Below are 17,749 nucleotides of genomic sequence, written 5' to 3'. Positions count from 1 at the left end.
TTTAGAATCCGGTTGATATTCTGTGTGTGAATTAATTATTTCGTTTATGTTGGTGTATATATAGTGGTATGTTTGATATTTTGTTGCCCCCAATTGGTAGTAAATTTGTTTTTGTATTTGAACACAAACTGAATGTGCGTATATATTTTTGTATATGTTGGTGTATATAATGGTATATTTTTATGATAATTTTGTATATGTTGGCGTATATAGTGGTCTGCCTTTTTGACTGATGAGTTACTAATATTTCTCTATATAGATGACACGGGTGTGTATGCATTATTATATATGTTGGTGTATACATATGACACTGATAAATTTTATGCATTATTGTGTTGATGTATGCCATATGGAGCGTATGAAATGTACATAAACTAGAATGTATGCTTTCTTTGTGTGGTATGATTTTGTGAAAGTGAATATCTAGTACATTTCTCTTGATCAGTATTTAGCCATTGCACATTCTTCTCTAATAGGAAAATGGCAGTCAAAGTCCGTCAACAACCTTACAACTGGCTCATTGTTATGTGTATATTTTTGACAGGGTTTTGTATGTTCAGTGATAACTAACCTTCTTCTCTAACATGATATGTCATTTTTTATTTTCGTTTTAGTGCTTTTACCATTAATGTTTTGTGCTTTTTGTCATTGACGCCACATATTAGTGGTGTGGGGTGTCCACGTCACCAACACACTTTTTGCCACGTCAACACTAGTGTTTTCCACACTTGTGCTAGCAATGTCTGGATGGGTCTGGGCCACCTGGGCCAGCAGTACATGGGCCTTGGACACTCATTCAACAATCATGGCGAATTAGCATGCTTGGAATAATCTCTTTTTCTAGAAGTGTCAATCAAACATCAAGTTTTTTAATAGTTGAGGATTTGAAAGACCAGATGCTAAATTAAGGTACTAAATTGATGGATGGATGGGGTTCAATATATGCATGCTATGCGAAAAAGTTAAGGGCTTAAAAGAATCTTTGAAAAACGAATTTATTCAAGGGACACAAAATTGTATCAGCTTTATCACATTGGTCTTCACCTTACTTATTAGTCAGCACCTGAACCCTCATAATGAGTCGAATCGATGATTTTCCCTACAGGGTGTTTTCTTACATTGAAGCAACAGCAGACTGATCTTTCCTTTGATGAACAATATCCATCTTGGTAGCCTTCCAATATGCATTGTTCCATGCAAACAGCAGGACGGCACATTGCCACCCTAGCTCTGTGCTTGCATCCGAATCCAGATGCACCTACATAACCAAAATAAAATCTATTACACAAATGTTCACAAGTAGAATGTATAATCAGGCAATTATATAATACTTACTGCAAGACAACAGGAGTGCTAATATGAAGATCGATACAGCAGCGGTGGCAATCTTGCAAGTCATGAGGGTGTTAATTGCTTTGGATATAGAGGAGCAAGTCTAGCTGTGAGGGCTTCTGTTTACATGGTCCAATATTTATATAGGATTGACAGAAGGCGGTCCGCGTAATGAGAATTCTGGATAGAATTTTGCTAGTTTGTTAAGAACTAATAAATATGTACGTGCAATGCATGTTCATATTAGGTAGTATATTAATTGCACACATATATTGGGTACGAATATATTTATGTCTTAATTATGTTTTTTTTATAAGGAGGAAGCGAGCCCCCGGCCTCTGCATCAATCGATGCATGCAGCCATATGTCTTAATTATGTGATTACTTTTGATTAGAATATTTCGTATGATACCAATTGCATACATTAGGTAGGATATTATTTACTCATTAATTATGCAAATGCAGCTGATTTTGATATTTAGATATTAATAGCATGCTAAACATATTGAACGCTCACCATTGAAGCAATCTAGGTCATTGGATTGACCTGGTTTGATGGTCGAGATTAGTTGGATCTGCTCCTGTATGTCTTTTTATATTGGTATAGATTAATTAAAAATATTATTACCGGAAGTCATTGATGCTAGAATTTTGAAAATACGGATTGGTGGTCATCTAACTTGATTTAAGCTTGCAAATACACTCACAACATGTATCTACGTGTACGACCACACGTGGGATTTAAGCTTGCAAATACACTCACAACATGTATCTGCGTGTGCGATGCATTTTTGCTGAAAACACATTTGTACTTTTTTTGCGAAGAAAGGCTAACACCGTGATGAATTTTTGCATGAAACTCCCTCACATGTCTTCAATCCGTGATCGACAATTAAAACACGGGCCTCTATAACCACTGCGCCACTCATGTTCTACTGTCAAACATGGATAACAATATCTAGTCAACCAAGAAGCATGGGGAGCTTAAACACACTGCAAATAATGCGGTCCATTTTGCACATGCTATTTTCTTTAAGAAAATTATAAAACATAATTAATAATATTATGCTAAAATATTTGTGTGTTGAAAATATACATATAAATGATGATTAGTAAATAAAACATTTAAATATAAATATGTGTACTCCCTCTGATCCATATTTCTTGTCCCTCAAATGGATGCATGTAGGCGTATTTCAGTGCTAGACACATTCATTTGAGCGACAACTAATAAGGGTCGGAGGAGTGTTATACAAAAAAAAAAGTTAATACAGACATTTTAATTTGTTTATTAAGTAAATATGTTTAATGTATAAAAAATCAATTGTTTTGTTAATATGAATATATAACTTTTTAATCATGACTTATATTCAAAACAATTATAGAATGCAAATATTGGACACGATTGATTATCATATCAATAGTTTAAAATTTAATAACAAATATTTTTAACTATACAAACATTGATTGAAAAAATATGTGTATACTTATTGAAATGTTTGTATCATTAAAATAATATTGTTTGAATTGTAAGTTTACAAACAATTGCACTATTATTAACTATACAAACATTTTTCTAAAATTCACAATTTTTTACTTAAATATATAAATATTTTTAAAATAATACACGAACAAATTAAAATTAAGCTCTTTTTTGGATTTACAATATAAATAACACACGAATATTTAAATTCATTACTGAGATCATAATTGCCATACTGTATAGAATTATTTAAAAAAGCAAAATGGGCTGCACTGAGCATAGTCCATCCGAGCTGATGGCCCACGTGTTTTACGAAAAGGGATTGGAAACTCGAAAATCTATTTCTGAGCTCAGGTTCATCTGCATCTACTTGAGTAAAAAAAACCAAAAAATATTAAAAATCAAAAAAAAAATCAATTGTTTTTTACATGATAGATAATTTGATGTGTGAGGTTCGCTTTAATTATTGAATCATTTGGACATCCGAGCAGCTCTCGGCAAAAAGACTAATTGGGGGTCTTTGAAATAGTTTGTTGCACATCTGACTTGATTTGTCTTTTCTTTTCCTGATAGCTGCTTAGATCTCCAAATGATCTAAAAATTGGAACAGACCTCACGCAAAAACTTATCTACCATGAGTTTTTTTTTAGAATTTGTTGAATTTTTTAGTATTTGTTTTCTGACCGAATGCAGTTGAGTTTTCCGGGATTTTAGTATTTTTGTAGTATTTTTTGTTGAATTTTCACTCGGATGTATAGTGACGCTTCTTTTTTTATTTTGTCTTTCAGGCTTCGATTCTCCTGAAGTTCGTCCGTTTGAACGTTGTCGATTGAGCACCTACGTAGATTCCTGTTGTCTCCTTGTGATAGTGAAGTTATGGTTTCTCGTCATATGACGAGATTTGGTGTCATGTGTCAGATCTATACAAGGGTTCACCAACAACTACGACTCCAGGGCGTTGTTCCTGAGGGGCATGTGCACAAAGACCTTGCCGCTTTCATCTGTATGGTCAACAGCTCCAGTAAAGAAACAACGATAACGTCGCGTTAGTGGTCATCCGATGGTATTGGGTATCTCGAAGTAATTTTTATTATGTTTGAAACGTTGTTCCTTACAATAGATTTGCTCATATTCACAAAAAGAAAAGAAACTAAATTTTGGGAATGGGTTGGAGCTGTTTGAAACAAATAGAGAAGCTCACTTGACCAGCACAAAGACCCAAAAGCCTCTAGGCCATCAACCACCCGACAAATTCAATCTTAGCATAGCGCACACGGCCTCACAGCTCACAGCTACAAAATCTCCACCCATCCCAGCATCCCGTGCCCGCCACTCATCGCTCCCTCCTCTCATCCCCTCCTCCTCCTCCCATGGCCTTCTCCCCGGCCACCACCGCCGCAGCCACGGCGGCGGGCGCCATCACATTCACCTCCGGCCGCGTCGCGAGCTCGCCGCCGTCCTCGCTGTCGTCGCCGTTCCTCCCGCGCGCGGCCGGCGCGATCGTCGCGAGGAGGGGGCGCGCCGGTGCCCGCGCGGCGTCGGCCGTGCCGGTGCGCGCGCAGGCCGCCGGGGCCGCGAAGAAGAAGGTGCTGGTCGTCAACACCAACAGCGGGGGCCACGCGGTCATCGGGTTCTACTTCGCCAAGGCGCTCCTCGCGGCCGGGCACGACGTCACCCTGCTCACCGTCGGCGACGAGGCCTCCGACAAGATGAAGAAGCCGCCCTTCTCCCGCTTCTCGGTCGGATGCGCCGGAGTTTGTTCGTGATCGGAGGTGGATTTCCCTCTTCTGTTTCTGACGGTGGGTTCTGTCTTCTGTGCGGCGCGTGCGTGCATGCAGGAGCTGACCAGCGCCGGGGCCAAGACGGTGTGGGGCGACCCGGCGGACGTCGGCGCGGCCGTCGGCGCTGCGTCCTTCGACGTCGTGCTCGACAACAACGGCAAGGACCTCGACGCCGTCAAGTATGCTATGCTCTGCTCGCTCCACGGTTAACCGCCTCTGTTTCTTGCCACGAGATCGGTCAGCAATGCAATGTGATTCTTGGTTGCGTGCAGGCCGGTGGCGGACTGGGCCAAGGCGGCCGGGGTCGGCCAGTTCCTGTTCATCAGCAGCGCCGGGATCTACCTCCAAACCGACGAGCCGCCGCACGTCGAGGGGGTAAATCATTCATTCCATCTCCATCCAACATGACCAATGTTCATCGGTTGGTCAGAGGCGAGTAGCCGATGATCGTGATTCCATTTCCATCTACGTCGGTGCTCGCATCGCAGGACGCCGTGAAGGAGAGCGCCGGGCACGTCGGCGTGGAGAAGTACATCGCGGCGGAGTTCGGCAGCTGGGCCTCGTTCCGGCCGCAGTACATGACCGGCTCCGGCAACAACAAGGACTGCGAGGAGTGGTTCTTCGACAGTAAGTCAAAAATCATTCTGCCCAGCTCGCTCGATCACCCACAAATTAGTTCTTGGATTCATTTTGCAATCAACACATTGCATTCATTCTTGGATTGAAATTGGTAGGAATTGTGCGGAAGCGGCCGGTGCCGATCCCGGGGTCGGGGATGCAGCTGACCAACATCTCGCACGCGAGGGACCTGGGAAGCATGCTCACGCTCGCCGTGGAGAACCCGGACGCCGCCGCCGGGAAGATATTCAACTGCGTGAGCGACCGCGGCGTGACGCTCGACGGCCTGGCCAAGATGTGCGCGGCGGCCGCCGGCGCCACCGTCGAGATCGTCCACTACGACCCGGCCGCCGTCGGCGTCGACGCCAAGAAGGCCTTCCCCTTCCGCAACATGGTACGTAACAAAAAGATAATCGAGATATTATAATTGCTACCTTTGCAATCTCCGGTATGGATTGGAGCGTGATGAAGATGTTGCAATGGCGATGGTTGCAGCATTTCTACGCGGAGCCTCGGGCGGCCAAGGAGGTGCTGGGATGGACGAGCACCACCAACCTGCCGGAGGACCTCAAGGAGCGGTTCGCCGAGTACGCGAGCAGCGGCCGGGGGGAAAAGGCCATGACCTTCGACCTCGACGACAAGATCCTCGCCGCCGTCGGGGCAGCGCCGGTCAGCGTCGCCGCCTAGGCGCGCGTGTTCGTTCTTCGATGCACGGCAGCGGGAAAACCATTTTGAAAACACAGACGCCGGATTATATCACACAGATGACAATAAGCACATCTAATCAAGTTCGGGAAAACATTTTTCTTCTTTTGGAACGTGTGAGTTACATCATGCAAGTAGCTGAATCAGATATCTGAATATCTGTTCACTGCTGCATATTTTGCTCACTGCCAATCCGTTGTGATTATAATACAGACGAAAGGTTCAAATGGGGGAAAAACAGAGGGGATATAAGCAACCACACGGCAGATATGTTATTTTGCTTATTATGTTGTCACACTTCTTAAAATGTGATAGTTTTGTGGACAAACCCCAATTGTGATAGCTTTTTTGTTAAATACTCAGTGAAAGGGTGTGTTCAATACCTAACACTGAGTTATCTGGTGCTGTTTTTCCATGAATATGACCCCATCAAAATTTACAACATAGGAGCACCTTCAACACATGCGGCATGCTTTTTTTTTTTGCAATGCGGAAATAACCTTTTTGCGCATTGGGTTGATGATTTGCTTTAGCAGAAGCGCTATAATATTGCGCGTCGTATGTAGCGCTCCAGCAGTGACGCGAAATTTGCAAGGCCCGCGTCCAGCACAAACACATTTTCCACTTAAACATAAAACCAAAGAATCAAACATACACAAAGGAAATAAGCAATAAATAGTTTAATTATTATACCAACTCAAACAAATAGTTTATTTTTAATACAACAAACTTCTCAGGAATAATACAACAAACAGTTCATATAACATCAACTCATACCTTGCCCATTCCATGACCATCACTCCTTAACTAGCTCCTTTTTGAAGCTCATCATGCATTTCGCCACGTCGGATGACATTGATAGGGGCAACAAAGCAGGCCACACTTGCACAATTCCAACTGCGAAGCGCTTGGTATACATGATAGCTTGGCTCTCACCCATGGTCAAGTGGTCATCACCTAGATCCGTCGGAATACCGTATGTCAACATACGCAAAGCAGCGTTCACCTTTTAAAAGGTACTATGCCCGAGTTCTCCGACGGCATTCCTCCTTTGCCGAAAAAACCGATCATGTCTTGTCAGTTTCTTCGCAATGTGTGTGAACAACTCGATACTCATCCTGAAACGGCGTCAAAAGTAGGATGTGGGGTATGTGGGATTCTTCTCAAAATAGTTCCTCATCAATCTGTTGTGGGCATCGATCCTTTCCCTCCATAATTTCGGACGACCAAAAACCGAACCACCGTGCTTCGGTTTTTATTAACGTGGATAGTTAGGATCATTACAAATTCCTCCTCCTCTTAAAGATCAAATTCTTCATTAGAAAAAATGTAGGACGAACCCATCTACAAACTTGAATTTAAACTAATATAAAACTATAAACACCAGCATGTCAGATTCATTTAAGAACTGGGCCCCGGACGACCCTGGCCTACGCCACCGCTGATACGCCAGATGTGGCCCAATGTAGCCGGCCACTGCTCTCCCTCACCACCTCTTGCCCTCCAAACCCCCGTTTGTCGTCCATTGAGCGTTGAAGCAATCGACGGGCAAGTGTAACCATCATATGTATGCAAACTCCAATCTTGCCAAGACATTCATGTTCTCCGGCATTGCTCCTAGAGCCTAGACCCATGAACCAGCGAGCTCCCCGAGAAGAAGCTCCACCATCCCCATTGGTTGCATGTTCGCATGATAACGGTAGTTGCACATGATAGGAGAGGGGCGGGAGGGAGGCATGTCTAGGCTTTTTTGGGTTGCTTAAGTTGCCCTACACGAAAGCGGCCAGAGTAGGCTTTCCTAGTCAACGTCGTATCTTCCTGGGCGACAGTGATGCTAGGATTTTCTTGGTTTTTCCTTTATCTTTCTCTTTTATCTTTTTCCTTCTTATAACACATGTATAATTTTTGTCATACACAATGTATGTTTTCATATAAGTTAAGAACATTTTTTGTTAGCTTAACAGTTTCAAAAATATGATTAACATTTTTTCGAACATATGTTTGATATCTACTTTTTTCATCCACATTGTACATTTTTTATATACATGTTTCACTTTTTAAATACATGATTCACATTTTTCAAATTCATGATTAATATTTTTTTCACATACAAGTTTTTTAATATCTTCTCAAATACATATTTAAGTAACTTCTGTAAGAACACATTTTAAAAACACATTTTTAAACTATGTGGACATTTTCTACATTTTATAACATTTTAAAATATCAATAAAATATTTTTGAAAGACGCAAAGTTTAAAGACTGTAATATATTTTTTAGTGGTTGAATTTCTTTCTTAAATTACACAAACATATCTGATATTGCATTTTTTTTAAATGCCACTAAATGTTTTAGAAGAAGGGGAGCCTTGGAGCAGTAGTAAATCTTCTGCCTTGTGACCATGAGGTCACGGATTCAAGTCCTGGAAACAGCCTCTTGCAAAATTGTAGGAAAAGGCTACGTACAATAGACCTGAAGTGGTTGGACCGTTCCCAGACCCTGCGGAAGCAGGAGCTACATGCACCAGACTGTCCTTTTTTAAATGTTTTAAAACACATGAATATTTTTAAATGTCATGGATGTTTTTTTAATGTCACGGAACTTTTTCTAATGTACTAACATTTGTTAAAGTACATTAAATGACTAATAATGCGTTAACATTTTTCAGTTATGTCATTAATACTTTTAAATATTAATAATATTTCAAATATATATAAATGAAGAAACAAAACAAACAAAATTATATGAATTCTGAGTTTTGCCGGCCCATTAAGGTCGTTTATCTGTCATAAAGCGAGGCATGTCTATGAGAGCAACTAAGTGATGGTTAGCACTTGCGGGGGACCTTCAAGGGGGCGGCATGGGATCATGCCAAGTGGTGCATACTACAGCCGCAAGTTGGGTGCTTCGTATGAATTTTGTTCTTTTATTTTTCTATACGTGCGTTTCTGGTTTTAGATGAGCTTTTTTATTTTTATTTATTTTTAGTTTTCACCTTGTTGTCCGGAGGTTTTGGGGGAATGGAGGGGATGTGAGGATTGGCACAAGAAAAATTGTGGTTGCGTTAGAAACACATATATGCTTCTTGAAAAAGGGAAACTTTGCGTTAGATGAGCTTTTCAAAAAAAAATCATTTGTTGATTTCGGTTTAGTTTATTCTTTTGATTTTTGTATTTTATTTTATTTCTAAAAGAAGGTTCTTAAATATATACTAACATGGATCTAGTTTCAAAGATATCAACGCAAGAAATCCAACGATGAAGAAGGTTCGGAATTTAAACGCATGGGTCAGGAGATATAACGTTTTGAATAAATAATTGTAGAAAATGAGAACATAGGTTACGACAAGTGGAGCACTTGTAGTGCACCACTTGTTAGCACCTTGGAAGGCAAGGGTGTCCTTTGTAATAGGTACCTCTTAACTAGTGATATCACATATCCCAACCCGTGGTATACATCGCCTAGGACAAACCTTATTTGCCGCCTTAAACATCTAATAAAGGCTATTTGGCAACTAGGGCAACACCCCCCATCCCCCCCCCCCACCCCAGTGTGCGCGTGGAAACTAAAAGGCCAGACCATATAATCACTATAGAATTTTTAGGTGGTTATATATTGTATGTTGGAGGTTATTCTTGTGATTTCATTATTTTTATATGTTTCATTCTTTTAAATTTTTAACTGTTTGAACTTTTTCATATATGTGATCTTTTTTCGTTTATACGACCTTCTTTCAAATTTGACATTTTTATATTTCTTTATTTTTATTTTCAATAGAAGTCTCAATTTCATAAACTCTTTGCCAAAATCTTTAAATTATTTAAAAATCCATGAAATTTTTAAAAATAAATTATTTTTGAAAATCTATGAACTGCTGCTCAAATTAGCGATTTTTTTTCATGTTTGTGATATTTCAGAAAATCATGAATTTTATTCCAAATTCTTGATCATTTTCAATGGCAGCGGTGAATGAGGATAGGAAAACCAGTCAATGAGCGAAAAAGAACGGTAGAAGAGGAAGCGCTCTAATACGCCATGGCCCATGCTAGTTCTCCATGAACGCCCTGCAGCTTCCTGGCGGCTAAAGGTTTAAAGAGGTGGATCTATTTGGTAAACGTTCACGAATTTGGAAATAAATTCATGACCATAGAAAACTTCACGAATTTGAAAAAGTCTATCAATTTGAAGAAGTCGAGAGAAATTATTTAATGATCGAAAATTCCAATGCTCAGTAGTTACTGGTACTTTACTATAGATCTGACTGAGTTTATTTCCTACGGACTTATCTCTATAATTATCTTCTTTTTGGCCATACTAAATAAAAATCTGACGGACAATCCATAGTTATTTTTGCATGGACAGACAATTCATAGTTTAAGTGGACCTTTGCAAATTAGACTTGTTTGAAGTCAGCCTTTTTGAAGTTCGGCCAAACTAGAGTTTGCAAATTAGACTTGTTTCTTTGCAAATTAGAATATGTTTCTTTGCAAATTAGGCTATGTTTCTTTTACTTTGCTAGACTTGCTTTACGTCGACCTTTCTAAAGCTCGACTAAACTTATATAGAAAAAAATGCAACTACTTTATAGAAAAGTTGCAAGTTTTTCATAAATTTTATTTTAAGTGAACACATTTTAATGTATGTGATATAAATCCTCAATTTTTTAAAAATACCATGAATTCATAAAACAAAGGTTGCGAATGCAGTTGCTAAGCTGAGCCGGCACACCACGCCCGCATGTGTGTGTTTTTCGCTATCCGCCGCTCACACGGCGGCGGATAGGAGCTCTTCCTGGTGTGTGGGCGCATGCCCAACCAGCGTAGCCAGGGATGCCGCTACCGCCTGCAGCTCTCTGGCTCAAGCGCCACACTGACACCGCCATAGCTCGCCAACTTGTGTCGGCCCCATGGCTAGGTGAAGTTTTAAGGCACTGGCAGCCGGATGTGGGTTTTTGACATTTCGTATCATGTGTTTATCAGTGTATGTGTCCGATCTCCAATGTCATAAGGAACTCATAGCTCTTGAAAAATGCAATAAGGAACTCATAGCTCTTGAAAAATCCCCTCATCTCATCATTGAGGGTGCCATTGAAGTGCATCCTGAGCACACCCTTACCTACCGGAAGGTCTTTCTAAATACCGATCACCATAATCTGATCATCCTTGAAAAACACCACCTCGGTCGGCACCAAAGACTGCAACAATCATACATAAACTAATCAAGACCAGATTTATTATGTGATGTGGGGGGAAGGAAACATCTTTTGTGAGCTTGTATTTTTATTTACATGTCGGTGGACCTTTGTATACCTTGAAGTCGATGGAAGCAGGGTCAACGATGAGTTCCACAACATTGAGAACAAGGAAACGGGAGGGTGATAAGATGGTGACATTGATTGCCACCACACCAGAGAAGTTGAAGAAGACGAGGTCAGGCCGGAAATGTAGGTCATAACGGCTTGGCTTAGCAAAGTGTGGGAGTCGAAGCTTGCCGCGGAACTGGTCAGGTGAGTCAGTTTTGATTGCTGGCAGGGGCCCGGAGACAAGCATGGACACAGGAGGAGGTACTTTGAGATTGCTTCCCTGCATACATGAGGAAAAAAACAAAACATCGAGGTGGGTAACCGAAGCAAACATAGACCATTAAAAATACATAGGGATAAAGACTACTCCAGTGTGAGCAAGGAACGTCATAGGTGTGTAGAATTTAGGCTACTATATATTTCTTCTTTTTATCCAAGGAAGTGAATGGTTTCTTTGGGTTAATACATAATAATGCATTTTAAGACTTGGATAATGAAAATATTACCAACATGCAATTCTTGGCTACTTCCATAGGTTTTGGGAGACCAAGTTTGGGATGATATTTACTGAGAATAACATTACTATCATTCTTTTAGCGGTGTCATGAGGTTAGAGAGTTTTTTGTCCTCGCATATCCGATTATTCAGATCTGATGAGTTTATGTTGGTGTGTCAAGCATGTTTTGTTGGCTTGATTCTTTGTGGTGGTGAAATATTTCATTGATACCATGGCGTAGATATTGTGATTCGAAGGCCTTCACTTCTAGGGGATAATTCCTGGCCCAAGTACGTTCATTGGTCATGGCTTTTCATCTTTTTGGATCTCAAGGCCCTTCCAAAAACCCTTATTGATAATGTTCGTGCGGGTGAAAGAGTTGACGACATCGTTGTTCCACTCTAATTGCAACCTCTTTACTAATGTATTTGGAGTATTTTTTTTTTCTAGCATAGACTGAAACCGTAAATAAAGGGTTCCAAGAGATTTCATTGTAATTTTTAGTTATAGGAGTTAATTTTTATTTTTTGTATCTTAGATCCAAATCGATGTACCTGTAAACTAAAGCGTTTGTGGCTTCTTCCCTTGCAACATAAAGTTTTGACAGATCACCACTCGTTGACCACAACAAGGAAGCGTTTGGCATTATCAAGCTTCTTAATAGCTTTGGAATAGTTTTCCACCCTGAGTGGCGCTTGCTATTACGAACGATTGTAATAACGTTTTACTCAAGTAAAATATGGAGATGTATTTCTCTAAAAAACAATGTGCCTGCAATTATTATAAGTATGAATAATTATCTTTCAAAAAAAAATTTTGGGATGATATCTTCTTTTAACTAAAGTGGATTTAAGAAATGTCACACGTACGAGGTGAATTAACACTAGCATTTTGCTGCAAAAAAAAAAACACTAGCATCTAAAACATACATGCAACTCAAAAAAAAAACCTTACATGTGCAATTCGATCCACTCCTTGGGCTGAAGCCGCTGCTTGATCGGAACTGCTGATCAAGGATGTCACTCCTATGTGATGTAATAATCTCCTCGAATGCTCATGATATGGCCCATGTGACCTTGCCGAATTTGCTGCCACATGATTCAAATAAACTGCAAAGAGTACTAGTAACAAAAGGCGCGCATCATGTGGCATGTTGCAGGCATTATTGTGATCACCAACGATTTGAGATGGAGATAGTGCAAGAACAATCGATTTCCACTCATCTGCTCTGTCTCACGCGTAGGGCTTGGACAGGCTTAAAAACAAGATTCATGGCGGGCATCCTTTACTAGGGAAAATTCATGGCAGATCTTTGAATCAAGATAAATAATTATACCTCATACATGGAAGATCTCCTAGATTAATTTTCTTGATTTATTCGGCATCCGGAAGATAATTGATTTCTCAATTAGTACAAGATATATGCTCGGTATCTTTTTTCCACATTTGGACAATGTTTAATTAATTTACTTCATTAAATGATATGGCCCTGGTATCCGATGGGGAAGAAGTTTTTGTGGAGACCGGCCCGCTGCGATCTAGTGCCAATTGTCCGAGACCCCAACTTGCTCACTCCACATGTTCATTACCAAAAATGTTCGTAGATTATAAAAAAAATCGCATTTTCAAAAAAAGTTAAATTTTTACAAAAATAATGTTCATGTTTAGGAAAATGTTAAAAATGAATTCAAAAAATGTTCATGTAGCTTCCAAAATTAGTCTCATCTTCCCTGAAAAGATTCTCAATTATTTTTCAATTGCTCGCCGCTGTAGCCCATTTTGCAACAAGAAATCAGTTTTCCATAGTGTATGATCGCTACAGTAATCGGGTTGCTACATGAATCCTGTTCCTAGGATGTCGCTACAGAGAAAGCTGGGCCTGTACGATGTAGCTACTGGAAAAAAGAGTACCTAAAAAAAACTGGGTCGCTGCAGAAATCCCAAGTCAGTATAGAAAAACAAGGTCGCCAAACGACGACCGCCCTAGGTATGAGTGGGCTGGTCCAGGCGAGGCGCCCTATGTGCGTTTTGTCAACAATTCCTCGCAAATGAGCGGCACATAGTACCTCCCTTAAGGCTTAAGCCATGCAAGATCCATGATGATAGTGCTCACCCACGAAGTGTGTCAAGCGGCCTGACACATTGACTCGGAGCGCAAGGGTAAAGGAAGATCGGAGGCTGCAGTTTGCCGGGACAGAGACGAGCAATTTCTTGGCAGCTCGTCGCTTGTTATTGATGGAGTTGAAGACCTTGCGGCCCTTGAAGCCATTGCATGCTGGGAAGGTATGGCCCTAGCTGAAGATTTAAACATCCATGAACCATGTTATCGCATGTCATTCTAATTAACCCTTGAGTTTTTTTTTCAAATTCAAAATTTGTTTCGCATTTGGCAACAATTTTCAGGTTCATTGATTGTTTCAGAAATTGATGAACATTTTTCAAATCTGTGATATTATTTGAATTCATGAATAGTTGAACATTTGGGAAACATATTTTGAATCCAGTAATATTTTTATATTCACATTAGTTAAATTAGAGAATGTTCTTAAAAACAATAAGTATGTTTTACAAGTTCAGGAAATAATTTAAAATTAATGATTATTTTACTGTTCGGAATTTTTTAATTAATCTTTTTTTTAGTCTCAAGGATGTTCTGAATTTGTGAAAAAAATCAAATTTATAATCATCATTTCAATTTTTAAAAACAAACTGCATTCATGTCGTTTTTTCCAAAAAAAATCATTTCTGAGAAGCACTCGTGCAAGCAAATATGTGTCTATGCTTCTTATGGAAACACAATTTTTTCCGTGCAAAAAACGTGCATTTATTTCTCCAAAACTTCGGTAAAACCAAGCAAAACCAGAAAAAAAAACTCACCCAAAATCCGAAATGATAGTGAAAAAATATTTTAAATCAAATCTCGATGTAGCACCCAACATATGCCATGTTATAGCAGATGGACGCACCACTTGGCGTGTTCCCCAGGGCAACAAAAGTGCTCTATGAAGGCGCCGCAATGGGTAGCCTTAGTTAGTTCTTCGTACTTAACCTAGTCTAGAGGTCATGGAGATCGGAACTAATGGGCCAGCCAACGCTACACACATGTAGCAAATTCTGTCTTTTACATGGGCTATGCTTGATTTGATTATATTGGTTCACTAATGCTTATTTCCTTAGGATGCAATGATATAAACACATAACATCATATTCTTTCATTAGTAATTACTATATGCTAATAACTCATTAACTCTTTGTTATTTTTAATACATCCCGGAGCATGATATTTTCTTTATATACAACGCATTGATATATCATTAGCGGTGATATGGAATAATGCCCACATTTAATCTAGGATATATTCATTTGTAATATTAGCGCCACCTATAATGTTTTAAATTTGTATTAACATTAGATATCCGAAGTCTGCAATGGGCGCGCCCATAAAAGTCATGTATCTCATCATTACTATTTCCTCGCTACAACACTTTTTGTAGACATTTTATTTAATTATTTTATGAAATTGTACATACATTATCTCTTCTCAATGACTGCAATTTCTACATTCAGCAATATTTTGTATATCTACGCTTCGTCCGCCTAATTTAAGAGCTTGATATTCATGTAATTTTTCTAAACCGTGACGGCGGGAGTACAAGATATATGCTCGGTATCTTTTTTCCACATTTGGACAATGATTAATTAATTTACTTGATTAAATGATATGGCCCTGGGATCCGATGGGGAAGAAGTTTTTGTGGAGACCGGCCCGCTGCGATCTACTGCCAATTGTCCACATGTTCATTTCCAAAAATGTTTGCAGATTATAAACAAATAATCGCTTTTTCAAAAATAGTTTAAATTTTACAAAAATAATGTTCATGTTTAGGAAAATGTTAAAAATGAATTCAAAAAATGTTCATGTAGCTTCCAAAATTAGTCTCATTTTCCCTGAAAAGATTCTCAATTATTTTTCAATTGCTCGCCGCTGTAGCCCATTTTGCAACAAGAAATCAGTTTTCCATAGTGTATGATCGCTACAGTAATCGGGTTGCTACATGAATCCTGTTCCTAGGATGTCGCTACAGAGAAAGCTGGGCCTGTACGATGTAGCTACTGGAAAAAAGAGTACCTAAAAAAAACTGGGTCGCTGCAGAAATCCCAAGTCAGTATAGAAAAACAAGGTCGCCAAACGACGACCGCCCTAGGTATGAGTGGGCTGGTCCAGGCGAGGCGCCCTATGTGCGTTTTGTCAACAATTCCTCGCAAATGAGCGGCACATAGTACCTCCCTTAAGGCTTAAGCCATGCAAGATCCATGATGATAGTGCTCACCCACGAAGTGTGTCAAGCGGCCTGACACATTGACTCGGAGCGCAAGGGTAAAGGAAGATCGGAGGCTGCAGTTTGCCGGGACAGAGACGAGCAATTTCTTGGCAGCTCGTCGCTTGTTATTGATGGAGTTGAAGACCTTGCGGCCCTTGAAGCCATTGCATGCTGGGAAGGTATGGCCCTAGCTGAAGATTTAAACATCCACGAACCATGTTATCGCATGTCATTCTAATTAACCCTTGAGTTTTTTTTCAAATCCAAAATTTGTTTTGCATTTGGCAACAATTTTCAGGTTCATTGATTGTTTCAGAAATTGATGAACATTTTTCAAATCTGTGATATTATTTGAATTCATGAATAGTTGAACATTTGGGAAACATATTTTGAATCCAGTTATATTTTTATATTCACATTAGTTAAATTAGAGAATGTTCTTAAAAACAATAAGTATGTTTTACAAGTTCAGGAAATAATTTAAAATTAATGATTATTTTACTGTTCGGAATTTTTAATTAATATTTTTTTTTAGTCTCAAGGATGTTCTGAATTTGTGAAAAAATCAAATTTATAATCATCATTTCAATTTTTAAAAACAAACTGCATTCATGTCGTTTTTTCCAAAAAAAATCATTTCTGAGAAGCACTCGTGCAAGCAAATATGTGTCTATGCTTCTTATGGAAACACAATTTTTTCCGTGCAAAAAACGTGCATTTATTTCTCCAAAACTTCGGTAAAACCAAGCAAAACCAGAAAAAAAAACTCACCCAAAATCCGAAATGATAGTGAAAAAATATTTTAAATCAAATCTCGATGTAGCACCCAACATATGCCATGTTATAGCAGATGGACGCACCACTTGGCGTGTTCCCCAGGGCAACAAAAGTGCTCTATGAAGGCGCCGCAATGGGTAGCCTTAGTTAGTTCTTCGTACTTAACCTAGTCTAGAGGTCATGGAGATCGGAACTAATGGGCCAGCCAACGCTACACACATGTAGCAAATTCTGTCTTTTACATGGGCTATGCTTGATTTGATTATATTGGTTCACTAATGCTTATTTCCTTAGGATGCAATGATATAAACACATAACATCATATTCTTTCATTAGTAATTACTATATGCTAATAACTCATTAACTCTTTGTTATTTTTAATACATCCCGGAGCATGATATTTTCTTTATATACAACGCATTGATATATCATTAGCGGTGATATGGAATAATGCCCACATTTAATCTAGGATATATTCATTTGTAATATTAGCGCCACCTATAATGTTTTAAATTTATATTAACATTAGATATCCGAAGTCTGCAATGGGTGCGCCCATAAAAGTCATGTATCTCATCATTACTATTTCATCGCTACAACACTTTCTGTAGACATTTTATGTAATTATTTTATGAAATTGTACATACATTATCTCTTCTCAATGACTGCAATTTCTACATTCAGCAATATTTTGTATATCTACGCTTCGTCCGCCTAATTTAAGAGCTTGATATTCATGTAATTTTTCTAAACCGTGACGGCGGGAGTACAAGATATATGCTCGGTATCTTTTTTCCACATTTGGACAATGATTAATTAATTTACTTCATTAAATGATATGGCCCTGGTATCCGATGGGGAAGAAGTTTCTGTGGAGACCGGCCCGCTGCGATCTACTGCCAATTGTCCACATGTTCATTTCCAAAAATGTT

The 17,749-nt window shown here is 39.3% G+C and overlaps 2 protein-coding genes and 1 long non-coding RNA gene across 3 annotated transcripts; 1 reads left to right on the top strand and 2 right to left on the bottom strand.

Annotated features, from left to right (window-relative positions):
- Positions 1-976: 976 nt before the first annotated feature.
- Positions 977-1,502, bottom strand: LOC123405131. Its single transcript, XR_006611945.1, has 2 exons — positions 1,336-1,502; positions 977-1,258 (listed from the first exon to the last, which is right to left on the bottom strand). It is a non-coding gene; the product is annotated as an uncharacterized LOC123405131 (long non-coding RNA).
- Positions 1,503-4,076: 2,574 nt separating this feature from the next.
- On the top strand, positions 4,077-6,301 carry LOC123401890 (chloroplast stem-loop binding protein of 41 kDa a, chloroplastic). Its single transcript, XM_045095749.1, has 6 exons — positions 4,077-4,554; positions 4,654-4,775; positions 4,869-4,971; positions 5,085-5,223; positions 5,331-5,608; positions 5,710-6,301. The coding sequence occupies exons 1-6, from the start codon at positions 4,186-4,188 to the stop codon at positions 5,899-5,901; spliced, it is 1,203 nt and encodes a 400-aa protein (XP_044951684.1). The 5' UTR covers positions 4,077-4,185; the 3' UTR covers positions 5,902-6,301.
- A 4,300-nt stretch (positions 6,302-10,601) lies between these two features.
- Positions 10,602-12,931, bottom strand: LOC123404705. The gene is made up of 3 exons (XM_045098652.1): positions 12,673-12,931; positions 11,230-11,502; positions 10,602-11,114 (listed from the first exon to the last, which is right to left on the bottom strand). The coding sequence occupies exons 1-3, from the start codon at positions 12,868-12,870 to the stop codon at positions 11,052-11,054; spliced, it is 534 nt and encodes a 177-aa protein (XP_044954587.1). The 5' UTR covers positions 12,871-12,931; the 3' UTR covers positions 10,602-11,051.
- Positions 12,932-17,749: the final 4,818 nt, after the last annotated feature.

The sequence above is a fragment of the Hordeum vulgare genome, chromosome 6H (genome assembly GCF_904849725.1).
Source record: "Hordeum vulgare subsp. vulgare chromosome 6H, MorexV3_pseudomolecules_assembly, whole genome shotgun sequence".
Lineage (NCBI taxonomy): Eukaryota > Viridiplantae > Streptophyta > Magnoliopsida > Poales > Poaceae > Hordeum > Hordeum vulgare.
The sequence above is the reverse complement of the archived record's forward strand: the minus strand, read 5'-3'. Positions and strand labels throughout refer to the sequence as shown.